The 24,007-nt window shown below is 36.5% G+C and overlaps 1 protein-coding gene across 7 annotated transcripts in view; it reads left to right on the top strand.

Annotated features, from left to right (window-relative positions):
• ANKRD17 (ankyrin repeat domain 17) overlaps nt 1–24,007 on the top strand; it is a 160,978-nt gene that overhangs the window by 133,608 nt on the left and 3,363 nt on the right. For 6 of the 7 annotated variants that reach the window (XM_039331765.1, XM_039331760.1, XM_039331759.1 and 3 more), the window contains 11 exons: nt 351–526; nt 2,603–2,765; nt 4,781–4,876; nt 5,374–5,490; nt 7,712–7,886; nt 9,333–9,780; nt 11,972–12,127; nt 14,066–14,215; nt 14,726–16,389; nt 19,731–19,928; nt 20,361–20,612. In XM_039331765.1, the coding sequence (XP_039187699.1) occupies nt 351–526; nt 2,603–2,765; nt 4,781–4,876; nt 5,374–5,490; nt 7,712–7,886; nt 9,333–9,780; nt 11,972–12,127; nt 14,066–14,215; nt 14,726–16,389; nt 19,731–19,928; nt 20,361–20,612 (3,595 nt within the window). Of the gene's footprint in view, nt 1–350; nt 527–2,602; nt 2,766–4,780; nt 4,877–5,373; nt 5,491–7,711; nt 7,887–9,332; nt 9,781–11,971; nt 12,128–14,065; nt 14,216–14,725; nt 16,390–19,730; nt 19,929–20,360; nt 20,613–21,989; nt 22,235–24,007 lie in introns of those variants that run through there. The other variant, XM_039331763.1, reaches the window with a different exon arrangement.

Below are 24,007 nucleotides of genomic sequence, written 5' to 3'. Positions count from 1 at the left end.
TTAAGATTTTAAAATTATTTAATAACCCATACAAAATCTATTTATTTTCTTAATATTTTTCTTGTTGATGTTATTCAGTTTTAGTGTCATTCTGTAGTAGATATCCTGCCATTTATTCATGATGCAAAGCCTCTCCCAATCATCCCTGTGAATTATTTCAAACATTAATAATCAAACCAATCAGGAGTTAGAGTCTTCTTCCTTTTTGACTTCTTTTACAGAGAACCACCATAAAAGTTAATAATGCTTGTCTATACACTAAAAACTGTATTGGTTGGGGTTTTTTTACTGTTGTTTTAATCTTTTATATATATCACTTGAGAAAACATTTAATGTTATTGTCTTTCTAGACTGGACTGACACCATTAATGGAAGCTGCTTCTGGTGGCTATGCTGAAGTAGGCAGAGTTCTTCTCGACAAAGGTGCTGATGTAAATGCACCACCAGTCCCTTCTTCAAGAGATACAGCTTTAACCATTGCAGCTGACAAAGGACACTACAAATTCTGTGAGCTGCTTATTAGCAGGTATTATAGTTTATCTTCTATTGAACAGTCTGGTTTTTTTAACTGGTCGCAGAGCCATGACCTCTTGGTTCTATGACTAGTTAAAAGGTTTAATATGGGTGACTATTAATTCCATAAAACATTGAATATATAGTGGATTGTGAAGTAGTATAGAAAACAGATTCCACTTTTAAATCTAAATGTAAGCAGCTACAGCATTCATTCTTAAACAGCTGTCCAGTGTAGTATATTTGTGGTTATATGCATAGTATCATGTGTGGGGCATTCAAAATATTATAAACATACCTGGGGATTGCATAAGGAAGAAGAATAACAGCAATGTAATAGACACTGGCTACATCTCTTCAGGGGTTTATCCAAAGCTATGCTGCCACAAAATAAATAGACTTTATAGGGATTTCAACTTCCCCACCTTACCATACCAATGAAGAAGAATATTTGTAGCTCAAGGTTGAAATGGGGGGGGTCCTTGCTGCTCTCTGAGCTTGCTTGTTTTTTTGCAGACATTGCATTGCCCTAACTAAGGTAGGGAATCATCAGTACTAGTAAAGAATGCTGTTTGCTGTCAGTTTATATTCTGGTGTCTTGCCTGTGTGTGTATGTAGGGGCGGTCTAAGGGATTCTTTGTTTATGCTGTTTACTAATGGCTCTTTGGCAGTTTCTTGATTGGGGTATTGCTTACTTGATTGTTGATATGAAGTTGACCTTGGAACTAATCTATGCTGATCTGAGTGCTGGGTGGAGAGGTGCTAGAGTCTATTTCCCTTTTGGGCTATTTGATTTTGTCAAAGTGCCAGGTTTCTAGAAATTCCCTGATATTTTTGGATTTGGCCTGGTCTAGCATTGTCACATTTTCCCAATTAAAACTATGGTTAAATCTTTTTAATATGTTGTGAAATAAAGACTTTTCATCATGCCTTTTGGTGTCAGTAATCAGTAATCAGCACTCAGATCAGCATAAATTAGCTCCAAGGTCAAGTAAGCAATACCCCAATCAAGAAACTGCCAGAGCCATTAGTAAACAAATCAACCGAAGAATCCCTAAGACCACCCCCACCCACATAGACAGGCAAGATACCAGAATATAAACAGATAGTGAACAGAATTGCTTAGTAGCACTGATGATGTTACCTAGTTAGGGTAATGAAATGTCTGCAAGAAAACAAGCAAGTTCAGAGAGCATCAAGGACCCCTCCACCTTACCATGTTGAATTGGTACAACTTATCTTTGAGAAGTCAAATCAGACAGGATCTTCTGTGTTTGTGGTCTTTCCATCCCAAAAATATTTGATAAAATCTTGGTTGAAAGTAGGCTGAGGATTTGGGATCAAAACACACATACAGAGTATGCATATATAGTAAATGTTCTGTTATAAAAACCAGAACATTGTTAATAATCCTAAGAAAATAGTGAATATTTGATAGAATTAATACTAATCATTAGATTATTATCATTAATACTTTACTATTATGTTCATTCAGAATAACAAAAAAGCATTTTGAATATGGAACTAAATACGATAGCTCAGCTATTCAACCTTCAACCCTCAATGACTATTATTAACAGAAATTTATCTCTCTTTTTTGCAAAGAGTTCATATTTCAGGACAGACCTGTTTCATTGTTGTTTACATTATTTTATTTGTAACTGTTCCCATTTTTTCATAAAACAGTTCCAAACTAGATTTTGAATGTGTAACATAAAATAAAAAGTAGTGCTTTCAGTAGAAGGAAAAAGATATGTTAATATAGCTCTTAACTTACTTATCCCTCTTAAAATAATAGCAATTGCTGGTTATGTCAACAAACCTGTGGTTGCAAGGAGATGATAATTTGATTGGGTGGCTCAATTGTTTATAATGTGGTACTCTTGTCTTTTTGTAATAACAATATTTATATATTTTGAATTCCTCTAAAATTGCTTTTTTACACACAACATGAGAAGGGCAACTATATAAATATGATTAATAAATTGATCAATAAGTAAATATTAGCAGCCTTTGGAACAGATTCTTTTGGGGAGGGGATTAGGTTTTTCTTGTTGATTAATCAAGCGTTCTTTTTACTTTTTGGTAGGGGAGCTCACATAGATGTTCGTAACAAGAAGGGAAATACTCCATTATGGCTTGCTGCAAATGGTGGTCATTTAGATGTTGTCCAGTTATTAGTACAAGCAGGAGCAGATGTAGATGCCGCTGATAATAGGAAAATAACTCCTCTAATGGCAGCCTTTCGAAAGGTAAATATTTTTTATCTTTATTTCTGTCTGAAAATACAAAAAAATACAGGAAGTTCTTGACTTACAACAGTTTGTTTCAAGTTACAACAGCACTGAAAAAAGTGACTTATGACTGTTTTTCATACTTATAATCGTTGCGTAGTCATGTGATCAAAATTCAGATGCTTGGAAATTGACTCATATTTAAGATGGTTGCCATTTCCCTGGAGCCATGTGATCACCTTTTGTGACCTGACAAGCAAAGTCAATGGGGAAGCCAGATTCATTTAATAATCATGTTACTTACTTAATAACTGTAGTGATTCAGTTAACAACTGTGGCAAGAAAAGGTTGTAAAATGGGGCAAAAATTAGTTAACAAATGTTTTGCTTAGCAAAAGAAATGTTGGGCTCAATTTTGGTCATATGAGGACTACCTATGTAATGATTTCAGTATGGTAATATCATCTATTACTATCTATTGCAGGAGTGTCAAACTCAATTTCATTGAGGGCCGCATCAGCATTGCGGTTGCCCTTGGGGGGTTGGGTGGGTGCGGCCAGGGTGGGTGCGGCCTACTGGGTGGGCATGGATGGAGTGGGTGTGGCCTATTGTGTGGGCGTGGCCAGCTCTACATCGTTCATGTCAAGGGTGCCTGTGGGGGCCTGGGCAGGCGTGGGACAGATCTGAGGGTCTCTGGCAGAAGGGGGTGGGACCGGGGCAAGAGCCAAGGCATGGCGCATTTCTTCATTCCTCACAAAGGGTGACACTTCCTCAGCATGCATCCAGGGGGTGGGGCCAACGCAGCAGGGGACGGTTCCTCGCTGTTTCCAGACAGCTTTGTGGAGCTAAGACTTAATGCGTTTCAGCATAGATGGCCACCACAAAATTGTACATTGGCTCCCGGCCAGCCTGGGCCAGGCAGCGGGGGCCGTTCCCTCACTGTTTCCAGGATGGCTTCCCGGGCCACATGAAACCACTTTGCGGACTGCATCCAGCCCCCGGGCCTTGTGTTTGACATGTCTGATCTATTGGCAAGTTCGTATGAATCCAATATATATTTGCCATGGGATTAGCTCCATCCCTTTTGATTTTACAAACAACCCTCAAGACATGTCATGTAATCAGATTTAGAGCTTCCAGGATACAGAAGACCTACTGAGATGGCTCTCTTGTAGAGATAATTTTTATTCCTCTCATCGCATATGATTTGTGTCATAAGCTTTTATGATACTTACTAATATGAACTTTTACATTTTCTATCTGTGATTTTTACATTGTTATTTTATCTCATTGTGTGCTGATAAAATGGGCATTTATATAAATTTGATAAATATTGAACAGGAGCAGGTTTGTTGAGGTATAAATTAAAAAAAAGAGGCATTGCCATTACAATCTTACTATCTCACTTTTCTTTGAGTTATATTGCATTTATTTTATAAATTGCTTATCTGTTTCCTAATAAAAGCATCTAAAGCCTGCTTTATTATTTTGAAATGATAATATTTGAAACTTAAGATATATTTTAGTTGGATGGATACAATTCAGAGTTGCCCTAGTTTTACAATTTTAAGAAACAATATATTTCAGCAGACAAATGCCTCAATCCAAATTCCACTGACAAAAGATTTTCATAGTTGTCTCCATCAGTATTATACTGGCAATCTTTAGTTATGCCAAGGTTTTATTCCAGGAAATTTGTTTTGTTTATAACTTTAAAAATACCAATACTTTTAGATGTTAAATTTATTTCATTATTTCCTGTTCCATATGTCTGCAAGGGTAAGTACTGTTGTATTTTCTTTGAAGCTAAATCCCAAACATTTATTTTTGCGTAGGCTTTAATTGAATAAAAATGATCCAGGAAAAGAGATCCTCTCTTGATTATATGAATTTGCATACATATATATATTCCTCCCTACACTGGGTAAATGAGTTTGCAGAAGGAAGATGTTTTAGTGAATTGTCATATAATTTTGGAATTCATTTTTCATATCTTTAAATATTCATCCGTGATGCTGAAAATTTGTTTCCTAGGGTCATGTGAAAGTTGTACGCTATCTAGTAAAAGAAGTCAACCAATTTCCATCAGATTCGGAATGTATGCGATATATAGCAACAGTTACTGATAAGGTAAGAGTTATTTTTCTTTTATATTCTTCAGAATATTAGACAAAAATATATTACACTATGATATCTGAAAATTGTGCTCAATTCAGTCCTAGCATTTGTTTAAATTTTCTGTGGTCTTAGAGTTCTAATTCATTTATAATTGTATGAAGAGTGTAAATAATAAGTAAATATAAATAATAGTAAATAATCATTCATTCTTGAATGCACAAAATATAAGGATGTTGAATCTGGCCAAGTTCTGTTTAATATTTGCCAACATAGCATGGCTAGTAAAATATCTACATATATTCTTTGTCTTATAAAAATTACCTGAAAATTGTATCAATAGTTACAGTACTAAATTAACTTATTTTCATTAGTTAGTTGAATATTTAACTTTTCCAAATCTTTGGAAAGTTTGTGCCATGAATTTATTCCACTTCATGTGATTCTGTGCTGTATTGGTCCAACTATTGGTGCTCATTCCTCCTCTTTCTCCTCCTCCTTTGCTATTTTAGGAAATGTTGAAAAAGTGCCATCTATGTATAGAATCAATTGTTCAAGCCAAAGACAGACAGGCTGCAGAAGCAAACAAAAACGCAAGCATTCTTTTGGAAGAGTTGGATCTGGAAAAGGTAAGTAAACACTTTTCTGAAAAGTTTGTATTTCCTTTTGGAAGAACAAACAGTAATAGACTTAGAAAAATAGAAACTGATGTCAGAAAATGACCCAGTGGTCCCTCTAGTTTGCTCTTTGAGTTTTTTGTTTGTTTTTGTTTATTTTGTTTATTGTTTTTTCTTATTTATGGATTTTTAATTTTTGCCAAAAGACAGATATATGTTTATCCCAAGCATGTTTAAACTCAGTAACTGATAATTGACCCACTATTTTTCGGAGTTGGTTCCAAGCTTCCAACATTCTTTCTGTGAAGCAATACTGTCTTTACTTTGCATGACTTTATATTATTATTGAATTTTCCTCCTGTCAGTTTGATGTTGTGCCCATGTGTTCTTGACTTTTGTTTAATATTGAAAATATTGCCTTCTAGAACCTTATTCACATCCTTAATATATTGAAAGATTTCAGTCATGTCCCCCCTTTCCCTTCTATCCTCCAGGCTCTCCTAATATATTTTGTCCCCCAGACCTTGCACCATTTTTGTTGCCTATTTGTGGACTTGCTCAGTCTTATCCATATCTTTTTTAAGTGAGGTCTTCAGAATTGGAGATGGCATTCCAAATGGGGCCTAACTATATCCCTACGTAGCAGGATCAGGACCTCCTTTTTCCTGCTGCTGATCCCTCTAGTGATGCATCCCAGAATTTTGTTTGCCTTCACAACTGCCTGGCCACACTGTTAATTCATTTTGCACGCTTGAGCTATGAGCAGACCTGAATCCTTCTGTTGTTCTGTCTAACACTGTATTGGGGGTACAATACTCTGCCAGAGGATTCTTTTTCCCCAAATGCATGATCTTACATTTAGAAACATGACCTGCAGTCTCCATATTTTGTCCAATTTTCCAGCAATGCCAAATTGTTTCCATACTACAAATACCCTCAGGAAGGTCAAGTCTATTATACATCTTTATGTCATCAGCAAAAAGACAAACTTTACCTAGCAGCCCTTGTGTTATATTACTTACAAGCACATTGAAGAGAACAGGACCTGGGACTGAGCCTTGTGGTACATCACTAGTGACTGGTCTCGGTTTAGACAGTACTCCTTGACAATCACACAATCCCTAAACCAACTTCCTATCCACTAGACCAGAGTTCCCCAACTTTTCCGCGTTGGTGGCCTGGAGGGAAAGGGAGGAGCAGGGAAATGTGTGTGCGCGCATGTGCAAACCAGTAGTTAAAGCCCTAGTCTGTGCAACTTTTTTATGAGCTCATTTTGTGGAAATGTATAACTATGCTTGCTAATAAAGACAGTCTCAACCCTGGCCAATTACCCTGGAACAACAACTACCAACAACCCATCCACTAAGCAATATAGAATTAAGTTAGAAAAATTGGAAATATTTTCTAACGTATCTTGTCCTTCTATTGATGTTTTAAAAACTATACTTGCTCAGATGTACACTTCTATCAGCTGCTCTCCCAGTGAATAATGGCCTGTAGGCTAGTAGCTTGTTCTGCTAGATGAAATCCCAGTTCTCTGCAGTTGATGGTGAGCAACCACTTGCTCTTCCAAAACCTCCAGTGCTCTGCAAATACAATCAAGTGATTTAACTTTAACTGGCAAGCACTCTTAAAAATGTTACGAAAAAGCATGAATTCCCATCAGCAAACACCAGGGTGCTGCTGCCCAATCTAATTGTGCCATCTGACATCAAAAGGAACCCACTGATGATCAATAGCTCACACAAAAATCATTGGATTAGAATTTGAAATTCCTCTTTTAAAACACGTGCATCCTATTTTGCGGTTGTTAAAGTTGATTTCAATACATATAAACACTTTGTGCAGAGCTTTCTGACTATCTATACAGTGGTGTTAAAAGTTTGTGAACCCTTTTGAATTTTCAATATTTCTGCACAAATATGACCTAAAATGTGATCTATTCTTCAAACAAACCTTAAAAGTAGAGGACCCAATTAATTAAATATTAACCTGTATCATAAATCAATCAGCTTTAGAGAAGCTTCTATTTTTTCAGCTTATCTGCCTATCTTTCTCAGCATACACACACCTAATATGAACATAAGGGACTACATAATTAATCTATTTTGTTAATAATTGAAAGCTATTGAAATGGGTATACATGTGTATGTTTCTTAATATCTCTGTTTCAAGCTCTGAACCAGTTTTCTTTTTGACAGTTCTTCTGATCACTTTCTAATCTAATTTGTAGTTAAGGGAAGAAAGTAGACGGCTAGCACTAGCTGCTAAAAGAGAGAAAAGAAAAGAAAAAAGAAGGAAAAAAAAAGAGGAGCAGAGGAGAAAGCTAGAAGAAATTGAGGCAAAAAACAAAGAAAATTTTGAACTACAAGCTGCTCAAGAAAAGGAAAAAAACCTAAAAGCTGAAGGTATATATTACAGCATTGCTTGTGGGGTAATTATAAAATTATTGTTGAAGTTGTCTGGTATGGTTGCCACATAAAGTTAGTTTGAAACAGCCAGGAAGTCATCAAATTCCATAGGTTTTTATTTTTCTATCCCCAAAACATGCAAACTTTATGAAGAATCTCATGAGATTTGTTATTCTCCCATCATTTTTGCCATCTGGATGCCATCTGCAGGAGTCTTCACAGGTGCTTATAGGCACTTTAGCTGTTGAGGGGTGTCAAATTCACAATATCACATGACGTGTCGTGATATATTGCGACTTTTCTCCCATTGCTGGCAATGGGGTGGGCGCGAGTTTTGGTGTGATACATCTGGCTGGCAGTTTGACACCCCTGCTTTAGAGGATGAAGAAGAGGATTTAGTGGTCTGTATAAAGGAAGAAGGTGGTAACTATAGTATTAGAGTTACCATGCCTTTTATTCCTTTTAAAACAATTGATGTCGACTCTTAAACATCAGTTAAGTAACAAATTGCTTATTTTAAATCATAATTAAATCCTATCATCTTCATTAAATTACATCAATATTATTAATTAATGTTGTTGTTAGTTGCGAAGTCGTGTCCGACCCATCGCGAACCCATGGACAACGTTACTCCAGGCCTTTCTGTCCTCTACCATCTTCTGGAGTCCATTTAAATTCACACCTACTGCTTCAGTGATTCCATCCAGCCATCTCATTCTCTGTCGTCCCCTTCTTCTATTGCCCTCAATCTTTCCCAGCGTTAGGCTCTTCTCCAGTGAGTCCTTCCTTCTCATTAGGTGGCCAAAGTACCTGAGTTTTAACTTCAGGATCTGGCCTTCTAAAGAGCAGTCAGGGTTGATCTCCTCTAGGACTGACCAGTTTGATCGCCTTGCAGTCCAGGGGATTAATTAATAAAGCTATTCAATTAAAGCAAATTCCATACTATAAATTAATAGATATTTTATGTAAATGCATATTCTTACCATGTTACTTTTAAGTTTGTATTTATAAATCATAAATCTGTATGCATTTCCATTTTTAATCAGTTGAAAAGATTAAAGTGATTTTTGCAAAGAACTGGTAATTTAAGTGCATTTTTAAAATTCTCATGCACTTTTTAAAGAGTTTTTGTTTTTAAATAGGACTTTTTGTAAAGTACTATAAATCAAGCTTGTCCATTAGCTCTCTAAATTCAGTTGTTCTTTTCGCTGAAATTTGTAAATTAGGTTTGTGATCAAATCCTCAGCTTTTAGAGGTGGAACTCTTATTTATATGTTCACACATCATCCTATTTATTAATAAATAGGTATTGGGAATCATGATATTATAATGGGATCTAAGATCTCCATAAAATGATTTGCATAGAAATATATGGATCAAATACTATGATAGATACGTCAGGAATGCTTGGGCTTCAATCATGTTCTTTTGTTTGTCAATTAGAAGAGCCAGGAGTCCCAACAGAACCCCCCAGTGCTACCACAACCACTACTATAGGTATATCTGCAACATGGACAACTTTGGCAGGTTCCCATGGGAAAAGAAGTAATAATGTTACTACAAGCAACTCTAAGAGAAAAAGCAGGAAAAGTAAAATCAGCCAAGATACAGTTCAGATAATATTTGATGATCAGCTTCCAATCTCATATTCTCAACCAGACAAAATAAATGGTGAATCGAAAAGCAGCAGTACAAGTGAAAGTGGTGACAGCGACAACATGAGGATTTCCAGCTGTAGTGATGAAAGCAGCAATAGTAATAACAGCCACAAAAGTGATAGCAATTCATCCACAGCAGTTAGTAATGATCAGAACAGCAAGAAGCAGCCAGCAGTGCTTGTAACATTCCCAAAAGAAGAGCGAAAATCAATGTCTAGCAAATCTCCACTCAAGTAAGGTTCTGTGGGTTTTATTGCCAAAACGACTGATAAATCTTAATTGTGCTCTAACCACTCTGCTTTTTTTTGTTGGCTTGTATTTTCTTTTTTTTTTTGTTCCTTTATTGATCAATAATGTGCAGTGTTTATTAAAATGTTTCTGCTGTCTTTCTACCAAATAGACTAAGGATAGTGTAAGTGCATTCTCAGAATCCTAGAAAGAAAAAACTTGGAAAACAAGGGCCAGATGACATTTCAACCTTCAGTGAGGTTTCAGACAAGCTATTAGGAAATCTGTGAGAGAGGTTCAAACAGCTCACAAAGACTCTGTCTTAGTGTGTTCACTAACAAAGGAGGGATAGTTATAATTAAAACTGATTGGTGAGGCTGTGTGTGAATTGATTTTCCTTGAACAGATGATAATGTAGAAGAAACATAATTAAGGATATAAAAAGCACTACAAAGTGCTTATTGTTCTATTTCAGAATAGCTTCCTTTGTCCATATAGAAATAAAAATTATCCTAATAATGAAAGGCCATGTTACAAATAGGTTAAAGCAATATTTGGATTCTAGCTTTTATTTCATATATGTATCCATTTCAGGATTTCTGAAAGGAACCTTCTGTCTTGAAGGAGCATATTTTCTAACAATAAGGTGACCAACTTTTTTACAATGAAAAGGAGGACACAAATAAATTGAAGAAAAAAATGTCGTAAATAAAAGAAACATTTTATTCATTGCAACAATAATACAGACAACTTGCATGTGCAAAGTTTGCCAGCCGGGTGTTTTGGCGTGCTCAGCAGCAATTCCTATTGGCTTTCAAAAGCCAATAGTGGGAGTAGCACAGCTCATGCAAAAGTTGAAAAAAAAATTAGTCTTCAAATATTGAAAAGGAAGACATGTAGGAGGACACTTTTTGAGGGAGGACAGAACTTGCAAAAGGAGGACTGTCCTCCCTAAAGAAGGACGGTTGGTCACCGTACTAACAAACAATAGCTTAATTCTAAAAGTAGACTAGACAGTGTGACCTGTTGGACTTTCAGAGAAAAATAGTGTAGCGTGACGTGATCAGAATGAATACTATTTAGAATATATAAGAGAATATGTCATAACTAGAAAAATAATTATAGTGGCCATTGAATTTTGATAATAAGTGTTTGCTTACCTAAAAAGATATGACCATAGGGGGGCAAATAAGCAGTGGGAGGAGGAGTGACTTCCAACTTCCTCCTGCCTTTCCTATTGATTTTGGGATAAACACAACAGAGGCTTAGTGGTATATAAATTGTGAATCTCATTAAATGGAAATTAGTGGATTTGTTTTGACCCTTGAGTGCAAAGCATATTTCAGTTTGTAGGAAGCATTAAACAGAAAAATTAAAGATTGTGTAAGGACCCACCCCACTTTGCATCTTAAGAAGACAGAACTCTTGGAATAATTCTTCCAACAGGAATCCTTTATTAAGAAGAAGTGGTTGCAGGCGTGCTAGACAGGACTTGGGGTCCAAGCTCTCCCATTCAAGGTTTTAAGGGGTTTCCCAGTAGTCCCACCCAATCACCCCCCCTTCCAGTGATAGTTTCAGGCATCACAATTCCACCCCTTTATTCCTTTCTTCCGTCTGGATGGAGACTTCTGATAAACTACATGAAAGGTAAATAGCCCCCTTTGTTATGGTAAGGTTCTTTGGTGCTAACTACATTCAAACTCTTTGAGGTTGCAATAAACACATTCAGTTCCTTAGAAGTATACTGAAGGAAGTGAGGGCCATAAAGCCCCTTTGTTCTCCCCCTTCTCTCCCTCTTATGGCAGAATCCAGAGAAGGCAGAATTGGGGTTTTCTATGTTTGATAATTAAAGATGAAATATAATTGGATTCTGACAGATTGTTTATATCATGTGATGCAGTTTGCTTTGGCATAGCCATTAGATATTGTTGTATTTTTCTGTATATCTGAGGTATACAATTGATTAAGTATCATATGCTTTAACTGCTGTTAAATAAATATGTGTTTTGTAACTGAAAATCAGTCATTTTAATATGTCATAGATTTATTTAGAGCAGACTTCTGGATATCAGTAGGTTATCAGTAGAATATTTTATTCTCTTGTATTATTTGTCTTAATATTTATGATACAGATTATGTTAACACACAGGTATTTTTTCTCTCTCTTCTATATCTTTCTCCCATTTTACTTGAAAGGTTATCAGAGGTTATTGGGGAAGCACCTGCTAATTCCTTATCTACTTGCACAAAGTCTTGTCCATCACCTCTCTCTTCTCCTAATGGAAAAATCAGCTTAGCTAGTCCTAAACGTGGTCAGAAGAGAGAAGAAGGATGGAAAGAAGTTGTAAGAAGGCAAGCTACATTTTATATTATAGCAAATTTCCATTTTTCTTCCTGTCTGCTTTGGAAAATGTATTTTAACCTTGCTTAATCCTGCCAACCAAATTAGTGAGTATATAGTAGTTACATTCCTAATTTTAACAGTTTTTCAAAAGGATTGCTGCAAAATATATTCATATATATATATATATATATATATATATATATATATATATATATCTGAGAAACAAAATGCAAATTCATGTGATGATGATGATGATGAAAGGGACCTTGGAGGTCATCTAGTCCAACCCCCTGCTCAGGCAGGAAACCCTATAGTATTTCTGACAAATGGCTGTCCAGTCTCTTCTTAAAAACTTCCAGTGTTTGAGCATTCACCGCTTCTGGAGGCAGTTGTTCCACTGGTCAATTGTTCTAACTATCAGGAAGTTTCTCCTTAGTTCTAGGTTGCTTCTCTCCTTGATTAGATTCCATCCGTTGCTTCTTGTCCTGCCCTCAGGCGCTTTGGAGAATAGCTTGACTCCCTCTTCTTTGTGGCAGCCCCTGAGATATTGGAACACTGCTATCATGTCCCCCCTCGTCCTTCTCTTCATTAAACTAGAACAGGGGTAGGCAACCTTGGCTCTTTTAATGACTCGTGGATGTCACCTCCCAGAATTCCTGAGAATTCTGAACTAGACATACCCAATTCCAGCAACCGTTCCTTATATGTTTTATTCTCCAGTTGTATGATGACACTTTCTCTGTCAGACTACATCACTTTCACACCTAAAATATCTAATAAAATAATTTACTACTTTATTTAATTTGAAGTTTGCTAACACTTTTGTATTATTTTAATTATGTAAAATGGCATGTAGATTTTATCAATATGTAATAAAGACTTCCTGAATATATGACATACCCTGCATATACTTCCTAATTGATGAGATGCTGGTAACAGTATATTGGCTTGCAGGGTTGCCTTTTAATGAAAGATCCTAACTTGCATAGATTAACCTGACAATACCTAGAATAAAATTATCCTTGGTTAAACTTGTGACATTCGGTTAAATGCCCCAAAGTGAGCAGAATATGCTGCATATGCATATGAGTATGATTAAGTCTGATAACCTTAACCTTAGCTGATGACCTAAATGATTTGCAATGAATGTTAGGTTATGTGATATAATGAAGAGCATAGAACTAAAAATTAATATATCAAAGACCAAAGTAACTGTTTGACTTGGAAATTGGACTAAATATTTCCAAACTTCATAAATGGTGAAAAACTAGAGCAAGTAGAAGAATCTATGTACCTTGATGGAATATTTAAGAAAACTGGGTAAATGGTTAGACAATTTGTGACATATTTTAACGCTGATGATACAGTGGTAAGTTACGTGTGGCCTATTGCAAGAAATGATTGTTGAAAGCAGCAAAATAATTTCACATAAGAGCATTGTTATATGGAAATGAGAATTTGGGGTGTTAGGAGAAACATAAAATGAATTGAATGCAAAGAGTATTAAATAAATTACTTTTTGCTCTGTTTCAGTTTGCTTTTCTTATATCATGCCTTTAATTTTTTGGCTGTTCCTTATTCCTTTTCTGCATTTAGCACAATGTTGCTGACTTAGTAAGAAAATAGTGAATGGCTATTCAAGTAATTTCTCATTAAACACATTCTCAGTATTAAGGGAGTAGAATAGTATATCTTTGCACTTAGGAGCTGACCAGAAATTTCTTAGCGTAAGAAATCAACACGACAAGCAACACAATTTATAAATGCTGTGATTAAAGATCCAGATAAAGATTTCTAAGTAATCATCTTTGATTTAAAACATCAGTAATTTTATGGCATGGCTTTCATGTCAGAGTGTACAGTTTTTGGAAAAACAAAACATAATCCTGCTTTTTAGTATCTTAGGTTTGCTGTTATTTTTGATTTTCCTGTTCATTTGTTTGTAGATCAAAGAAGGTTTCTGTTCCATCAACTGTTATTTCCAGAGTAATTGGAAGAGGTGGTTGTAACATCAATGCTATCAGAGAATTTACAGGAGCACACATAGATATTGATAAACAGAAAGATAAAACAGGAGACAGAATCATAACAATAAGGTAAACCCAGGCACTACATATTTCATTTCTAATAATTTACTTGGTCTTATTTCTGTACTTAGTTTTAAAAGCCTCAGATGGGCCCTTGTTAAGGGATAGATTTCAACCAAAAATATTACAGTGCATTCTTACCTTCTTATTGGAAACCTCCTGCGAAGAATTCTAGTTAGATAGGTAGCTGTGCTTTCCTATAAGATATGAGAGATTCAAGGAGCACATTTCATTCCCCCATTTCAGTTTTTCCTTAATTTTGGTTTTTCATTTTTCCCTGTGTTTTTCTGAGATAGAGCATCTTTTTCTGTATTGCACTTCAGCGTACCTAGGATTTATCTGAGCATAATTTTATTTGTAAATGATTTTTTTATTTATTCAAACCTGGTTGCATTCAACCATTTGAGTTCACAATTAGAGGGGGAATCAACATAAATATTGCCATAAATAATTAAATTTCCTTTTCTTAGATATCTGATTTTTTTTTAAAAAAAAACTGTCCTCATGCATCTGTTATAGGGGAGGCACAGAATCAACACGACAAGCAACACAACTTATAAATGCTCTGATTAAAGATCCAGATAAAGAAATTGATGAGCTCATTCCAAAGAATCGTTTGAAAAATTCCGCAGCCTATCCCAAAACAGGAACAACATCACATGCCACCACTACAACAGTTCAGAATTCTGTAGCTGGGAACAAAGTCACCACTGTAGCAGTATCATCGTCGTCATCTCAGATTGCTACAGCAGTCTCTGTGCCTGCAGTTTCATCAGCATGTACCCATAAATCAGTGAAGAATCCCATGAATAATGTTAGACCTGGATTTCCAGTTTCTCTACCATTAGCCTATCCTCCTCCCCAATTTGCACATGCATTGCTTGCTGCTCAGACATTCCAACAGATTCGCCCACCAAGGTTGCCCATGACCCATTTTGGAGGAACTTTCCCACCAGCTCAATCCACTTGGGGTCCTTTCCCTGTTAGACCTCTGAGCCCTGCAAAAGCAATTAACTCACCTAAGTCTCACACCGTGCCTCGTCATAACAATCAAAACAGCAGTGGTTGTCAGGTGAATTCTGTGGGTTCCTTGACTTCTTGTTCAACAGCTACCACAAGCTCAGCAGTGTCTACTGTGCCTGTTTCTTCTGCAGATGGCAGTCCCAGTTCTCCCTCAGTGAGAAGGCAATTATTTGTCACTGTGGTGAAACCATCCAGCACTACCACAACAGTTTCAACCACAGCAAGCAACAACAGCACAACACCAACAAATGCCATATATCCTTTTCCTACAGCCAAAGAGCAATATCCAGTTTCATCCACTTCCTCCCCTTCACCACCAGCCCAGTCAGCAAAGATTTCTAGAAATAGTCCTTCAGAATGTACAAGAAATTCTCCAAGCAAAAAGGTGTTATCATCTGACCAGGAAATAGGTAGTTCACCAGTTGCAGAAACGGTAAATTTGGCCAATAATAGGCAGTCAAGTAGTAATTCTGTTGGCATTCCTTCAGAACATCTGGGTCAGCCACAGTCTCTTGGGCCTCTTTCTCAAGAAACAAAACCACTTTTACAGCCTCAGGTTCCAATACAAGATCCTCGTATGGTTGTACTTCCAAATTTAACTGCAGTGAGTTCTTCTGCCCCAATAGTTACTCCTGCTAATGCTTCAGTGAACTCTCCAGCAAACTATATTTTGCCTCAGGCATCAGTAGGATCAATTCAGTCTTCTGCTCCAACTAAAATAGAAAATGCCTCTGTCAGGCTACCTTCTCATAGAACCAATCCTGTACACAAGAATTCAGCTTCTCTTCAGAATTCTGCAGTTCCAGTCCTTAATATCAGCCATATAAAAAGACCCCACAGTGTTCCTTCTTCAGTGCAAGTTCCTTCCTTAACTACTCAGAGTGTTTCTCAAAATTCAGTCCTTCCCACAAATAAATCCATGGCTGCCAATTTCAGTGCTGCTTTACCATTTGGACCATTTAGCACACTTTTTGAGAATAACCCTCCCTCAGCTCATGCATTCTGGGGTGGTTCTGTCTTGTCATCTCAGACAACGCCGGAATCTATTTTGTCTGGAAAGTCTTCATTTCTGTCAAATTCAGATCTATTACATCAGTTAGATACTTCCAAAGCCCCAGGGTTTAGACCTCCACTGCAGAGACCAGCTCCAAGTCCCTCAGGTAAATATGAAATCCACCTCTTTCCTTATTTCATATGTGCAGTATTACTCTCTAATGTTTTTATTATTGGACTGCAGACTGATTGGTGTAAAATCTTATCTTTCTGCTGAATAATGGGATCATATTCTAGCTGTGCATGCAAATAAGCAAGCTCATTTTTTAAAACGTTTAGCTATAAAATGGAGCATGAGATAAATATAACTGCAAAAGGGTTTTATTTGTTTACTCATCTTAAAATCTGCTAATCTTAAAAAAGTGAGTTATTATTGATCACTGTTATTTCTTGAATATGTTTACTTCCCCAGAAAGATTTCATCCAACAGTCATGCTGTTTTAACAGTCAAAATACATGAATAATATTGTAAATCATTATCTAAAGATTATGTATTTAATAAATTTCAATTGTAAATGTACTATTACTTCAAATATAGGGAAAATCAGTAACAAGATATAGTAATTATAATTAGATTTATGAAAAACACAGTTTGAAACATTGTGAGATCTCATAGCTGTACAGGGAATTTAAAAAAAAAACCTTAGTGATATTGGCAAAATATTATTGATAATATAGATTGATCTTGTTTGAACCAATAGATCAGTCCACCCCAGGGAGCTAATGACCCTGATGGATTCAGAGGGAACCTGAGGTTTTCCTGGGGATTTGGTGGGCCATTTGACTGAGACATCAGCTCTACCTGTCAAGGATCTTATGTGCGGTTGATTCTTTGCAGTTTTTCCTATGTATTGATCTCAGGGGTCAGCCTAGTTTTCCAAGGAATTCTGGGAAATGAAATAACAGAACAGACGCTAGACAGCCATTGGGAAAAAAAAAAAGATGAAGAGTGTTTCTGACTACTACCATTTGACAGCTAATATTAAAGATTACATTGTGATGATAAGATTGGTAGAAATAACTACACTTCTGCTCTTATTGCATCTCCAGATAACTGGCTAGTAGCTCTGTTTAAAGTGACAATTGCTGGGGAGGAAAGGCCCATGTGAACATCTACAAGTCTACTTTAGGAATGTGCTAGATAGCCTATAAATAAAATCACTTGGATACATACTGAATTAGATTTAGACTGTACATGTGCATTTAAGTTGATTGAGGCATAGTCTTGTCCTGTCCTATTAACTGGAAAGGGTTTGATTTTCTGACTATTAAGGAAGTTCACAGGGTCCATTGGATTGTTAACCTAGATACCAGTTTGTTGAATCTGTATCCTTCCTGGTTGGCAGTGAAATCATCCTTGAGGGAGGAAGTGGTTCCATTTGCCTTAAAGGGGGCAATAGCGCACCATCACCTCAAGAAGCCATTACCAATCCCAGCAATTCTGGACAAGTTACACCTATGTCTCTGACTTCAGTTTTTAAGAAAAGTGACTGAGAAGGTGGCATAGTTGCAGCTTCGGATGATCTCAAAAAAAGCAGACGATCTGGACCCATTTAAACCAGTTTCAGGCTAGGGTGTGGTCCAGAGATGGTATTGATTGCATTGATTATTTGTGGCAGAGCCAGTATGGCAGTAGTAGAGCCATCCTGGTTCTTGATTTCTCAGCAGCCTTTGATACTATCATTTTTAACTTTCTCAACCAACTATGGAGTTGAAAATGATAGACTGTGCTGCAGTAGTTCTCCTTTTACTATGTCAGGGGTGAAGAGGTCAAGCCTGAAGCGCCTGGTTGATGGATTGCTTACCTGTTCTGTTTAACATCTATATGAGGGTGCTGAGTGAAGTTATCTTCTAGTACAGGAATAGGCATCATCATTATATGAATGATACTGAGGTTTATAACTCAACCTCTGGTTAACAAAACTGAAAGCTAGAGGTTTATGGTTCCTCTACTGTTGAGTATTTATTATCTTTAATTAAAGGTAATTTTTTTTCAAGATTAGGCGCCTCTAATCTTGTGTCTGTAGTTGTTGGATCTGGAATGTGTTGATATAATTTTAGGGGCAAAGCAGATACCTGAGTTTGATGCAGAATCTATTTCCCATGTTATATCATTGTTCTGTTGTTGTTGTTTATGAAAATCTTCATTCTCATTTCAGTTTGGGTGGTTGTCTGTATTCGAGGTGGATATGCAACACAGTGCCTAATAATATATGGCAATGACTTTGGGAGACTGAAGGAAGAGCCATAGACTAAATAATGGTCAGACAAGTGGCAGCTGAACCCTCAAAACAAATGGGGGTGTGACAAACACGTCAGAAGGGACCCTTTTTAATTTCTTGGACTATAAAGGCAACAGAGAGAGATGTACTTTCAGATTTGCAAGATTCTGTTAATACAAGATTCTGTAAAGGTAGAGCTAGTACTTCTGAGTATGCTTCTTGTCTGGATTACTCGCAAAGCTGACGGTGCCTGAGAAGATGCAGTGCTATTGCACATTATGGTGATAGTTTATTAAGTAGTGCATTTACATGAAGCTATAGCTGTGAGCTATAAGTGGCAGCCAATAGTAGTCTGTTGTTCTGTCTTAGTAGTCTGCTTTTAGTTGTTCCACCCTCAGAATTGATCTGGCCGTATTTAGTCAGTTAATCTTGTAAAGGAGGGTAGTTTTATCTCCTGATGTCTGGTTTAATTCCATTAGCTGACTATCTCTGTATAATGGGTCAGAAGATACATGATTATATTATAAAACCTGGTTATATATGATAGATATAATGGTCTGTTCTGGATGGAAGCTGGAAGCCTGTAGTTTATTTGTTCATTGTATAGTTTTACCAAACTTTATGTGTATGTATTTGACTGTTTGTTTGGCAAATTTGTATAGTCACCCATCTGCCAAAAAGAGCTCTATCAAAAAAGGGGACTTGTTCTATAGTTAGATCAAAGTGAGATTGATGGGATGAAAGTTTTTGAGATCATGATGGAACTTGATTATTTATTTCAATGACTCTTGTTGGTGAAATTATCATAAATGACACTTATGTATGACTCTACATAAGCAGTTAACTTCAGGGAGTAAGAGTAGAGAATACATTGTCAGCCATGAAGATTTTGACACACTTTAACAACTAAAATTAACACTGTTCTGTTCTATGATTCATCAGTTTGCAAAGGAAAGGTATATTTGCTTAGAAGTTTTAGAAAGTGAAATCTGATTGTTTTGTTGATTAGTGACATATTTTGATATGTAAGTAGAAAGATTATGTTGTTATCATCTTTTTGATATATGGGTAAACTGATTTGGTATATATCAAAGTAAAAAAAATTCATAAAGCGGAATATTAGTATTATTAACATTATTGTATACGCAGATTGTGTTTTTGCCAATATCAGCATTCATGCACCATTGTTCTTCTTAGAAAGTGATGTTTTGCACATAATTTTACAGGTATTGTTGGTTTGGATTCACCTTATGGTTCTGTTACACCTCCTTCTGCACATTTGGGTAACTTTGCCTCAAATCTTTCAAGTGGCCAAGTATATGCATCAGGAACTGCTCTTGGTGGAGCACCAACAGCTACTAATTTTAATAGACAGCATTTTTCCCCACTCAACTTACTGCCTCCATGTTCCTCTGCATCAAATGGTGAGGGTTTTGTTGCATTCTTTAATAGCATAATCAAATTCCTTAACTTAAAGAAGAGTAGAATACTCTATTAGGATATTAGCTGCAGTTCAGTTTTAATAACAACCCAAGAAATATGTTTAAGTTATTTTATTCAGATAAGCTGTGTACTAGAATATGATTGTAGAGTCTGCAAAGCTGCACTATGATACATGTCTCTCCAGTGATTACTTCTTGTATATTTGCCCTATGGCATATGTTATAAAAGTTACAAGCTGTTACTTCAGAATTATATCAAGCCTTTGATATCAGAATTTATCTGTTTGCAACTGTTATTTAATGTTTAAGTCATGTTACTCATTGAGTCTGGGATAAAAAACAAGTATTGGTAAGAAAGGTTGCTATCTTGAAATATTCACAGCAAATTCACTCTTCATATGTATTTCCTTTTAGAGCCATCTGCTCAACCAATGACTGCTGGAGTGAGAGCACCATCTCCAACCCCTTCAGCTGTTTCCATTGGGTCAGAAAAGTCCAGCAGTGTGTCTCAAGACAGGAAGGTTCCTGTTCCAATTGGAACTGAGCGTTCTGCACGTATTAGGCAAACAGGAACATCTACACCTGCTGTTTTAGGGAGTAACTTAACTGCTCCAGTTGGTCATAGTGGTATATGGTCTTTTGAAGGACTAGGAGGAAATCAAGGTGGTATGTATTGCCCTCTGCACATCTTCCAGTAATGTATTGTCAAAATAAAATGTAGAAAATGAATAACTTAAATGTTAAAATAGATGCCTCTTGCAGAAATATTAGTGCTAATTTTCTGGTTTCTCCATATTAAATACCTGATTAATGCCATTACAGGTTTACTAGAATAGAACAGAATTATTTACTGGCCAAGTGTGATTGGACACACAAGGAATTTGTCTCTAGTGCATAAGCTTTCAGTGTGCATACCAACAACAAAATGATAAGTCATAGATCAGAAATTATAAAATATAATCAAATGATAAGATACAGTAAATGATAAATAATAAGTTACGAAGAGGAGAAGGTAGTAGGAAAGATGAGAAGATGATAAAGATAATAACAATACAGCTTACATCTACTAATATCTTTAGGCATAAAAGAATGCTGTGGGAGTTAGGTATTTAACAGAGTGATGGCATGTCTTTGTGTCTGGTTTTGGCATGCAATGACCTATAGTGGCATTCTGAGGAGAGAAATTAAACAGTTTATGTCCAGGATTTGGGGGTCTATAGGTATTTTCTGGTTTCTAGCCCTCTTTCTGGTTCATGCAGTATACAGGTCCTTAATGGAAAGCAGGTAGGTTGCAATTGTTTTTTCTGCAGTCCTAACTATCCGTTGAAGTCTGTACCTGTCCTGTTTTGTTGCTGTGCCAGACCAGACAGTTATTGAGGTACAAATGACAGATTTAATAATTCCTCTGTAGAACTGTATCAGCAGATCCTTGGGCAATTTGAATTTTCTGAGGTGACACAAGAATATTTTTTGTTGTGCCTTTTTAATGATGATTCTAATGTAAGGTGTCCGTTTCAAGTCCTAGGAGATATAAAACCCAGAAAATTGAAGGTCTCTACTGTTGATACTGTGTTGCCTAATATTGTAAGAAGTGGTAGAATAGGATTGCTCCTAAAATCTACTATTATCTCTACAGTTTTAAGAGTGTTCAGCTCCAGATTGTTCTGGCTACACCATAAGGCCAATTATCCTACCTCCTGTCTGTATGCAGACTCATCATCATTTCGAATGAGACCAATGACAAACTTCAGTACTTTAACAGAGGGATCCTTCAAGATGCAGGCATTTGGGGGGGGGGGGCTCCTGTACTAATTGAATGGTTATTCTGTGTGATTTTTCCTAGCTTCACCAGCTGCTTCTTATCTGTTAAAAAGCTTATAATCCTTCGGCAAGTGTGGTCAGGTACAGCTAGCTGAGTCAGTTTGGAGAGAACAACTTCTGGAATGATGGTGTTTGAATGCTGAACTGAAATTACAAAAATGATTCTTACATAGGTCTTTGGGGAGGCAAGATATTGTAAGATGATTCCGGTTTGTGTTGTAGTGCCACGGCCGAGGGATTGTGGGGCTCCACACTCCACGGCTGATTTTGCCCTGCCAGGGGACCCTAAAGTTGCCCCGGAGAGGCAATGAAGAAGGAGACCCCCTGTTGATCACGGAAAGATGGTGGTTGATCCGTTCTATCCGGGGAAAGCCCTCCAAACCAGCAGGAGAAAGGCTACCTGCACTTCTGAGACTAGCCCAAGTTACCGACAACCAAAGCAAAAAAACATCAACTAGAACAGATAGTGAACAATGTGTTGGGAACTGGGTGAGAATATCGATTTTTTTCTCTTATATTTTACAACTAGATTGCCTGGAAAAGACCCCCAAGAAGCAAAAAACCCTCTGAAAATGAGAAGGAAGGGGATTGCAGCCCTACCCTTTCATAGACAGCAGCATTTTAATTTTTATGGGGGACAGAAATATATTGAAGTAGAACTAATATAAAGCTATAGTTTGGACAAACAAAACTGAGGAAATTGTTAAGATTTTCTCTTTGAAAGAGTATTGGTATGAAACTACAAGAAAATAATTTTTGTTTTAAAAATCAGAAAATGAATATCTAATGACATCTAGTGGTTGATCAGAGTATAGCACTACAACTGCCTTGACTGAGAAACTGGCATGATGCCCAGAAACAAATAACAGCTTGTTCCTTTGATCCCCAGTGACTCTTAGTTTAATAGAGAACAGCTGGGAACAAAGGAAAATACATTGGGCTATCTACCATAGAGTGAGAACTACAGTTGATATAAAAACTTCTGACCTTCCTGAATTATAAGCTTCCTGAGCTTTGATTTTTAAGCTTAAGAACTATTTGCAGAGAAAGAAAAACCTTGACTTTTGGCTACTTTTGTAGGGGGAGACTCTTGGATTGTTCTTAGGTGGTTGAACATTTTGGTCTGTAAATTTTGGCTGATTGATAATTGTTGGACCCCTGAGCAGAAGAACCGTTATAAAACATTGCTTTTAGTGGTGGATTAACAACTGGGAACACATTGGATTATAAAGGCCATACATAAAGACCATAAGAACTATACAAGACTTTGCTGTATGGACCTTAAGACTGGTTGTATTAGTTAAGGCTAATACTTGGGGATAATGGTATTTTTGATAGAATATCTGGAGGGGGGGGAGATAAAATGGATGCTGCATATGTAACCAAAAGTGGTAGAAAACCACATCCAACATTCTCATCCAAAGCCCCCAGACCGGTATATTAGGGATCTGCAGGAGTGATACCTCAAGACAAGACAAACTCCTTCCAGGAGGAAATGCATGCTACACTGCAATCAATTCAAAAGACAATTCTTTCACATAAAGAAGACACAAGAAAAAAACATGATGAGAATAAAAACAATCTAAACAACATAAATGAGCAAATCCTTAATCTACGCTTACAATTAAAAAAACTCTCAGAAAATGAGGACAAAGAATGAACAAACAAGTCAGAAAACAGAACATAAACCAGAGGAAAATGACCAAAGGTTGGAGGCTACAAATGAAGAGAATTACCCTTTGGCACAGGCAAAGAAAGATCCACAAGTTTTTGTTATAATACCAGAAATGGAAAAGGCACCTTATCTTTCAGGATTTCAAAATATTTGATAAAATGGATTATAGAGTGGTCAGGAGAATCACTAGAGTTTGGGACAGAAAAAATGAAAAGAGAAGTTAAGAGAGAAGGAAAGTGGGAGTGGTTTAATGAATACAAATGGGTGAAATTCCCCCTCAAAAGTATTCCACCTAAATTGTCTCTCCCATTCCAAACAATATCCATAAAAATACAAAAAAAAATTCCTTGGTGATTTGAATTCACTGACTTGGAAAGTGGCTTGGCAAAGGAAGAAGGCTAGAGTTATACTTAAGAGAACAGATGATTTGACCTACCAGATGGGGTTTTACATGACCAAACATTTGTTTGAATATGGTTAAAAGAATAGACAACTTTTGGATATAAATGGATTTTATAGTAAGAAGGATATGATTTATATAATTAGAATAGCACTTTTTTATGAT

The sequence above is a fragment of the Crotalus tigris genome, unplaced genomic scaffold, assembly GCF_016545835.1.
Source record: "Crotalus tigris isolate CLP2741 ecotype Arizona unplaced genomic scaffold, ASM1654583v1 scf7180000024437.13266115, whole genome shotgun sequence".
NCBI classification, from domain to species: domain Eukaryota; kingdom Metazoa; phylum Chordata; class Lepidosauria; order Squamata; family Viperidae; genus Crotalus; species Crotalus tigris.
The sequence above is the reverse complement of the archived record's forward strand: the minus strand, read 5'-3'. Positions and strand labels throughout refer to the sequence as shown.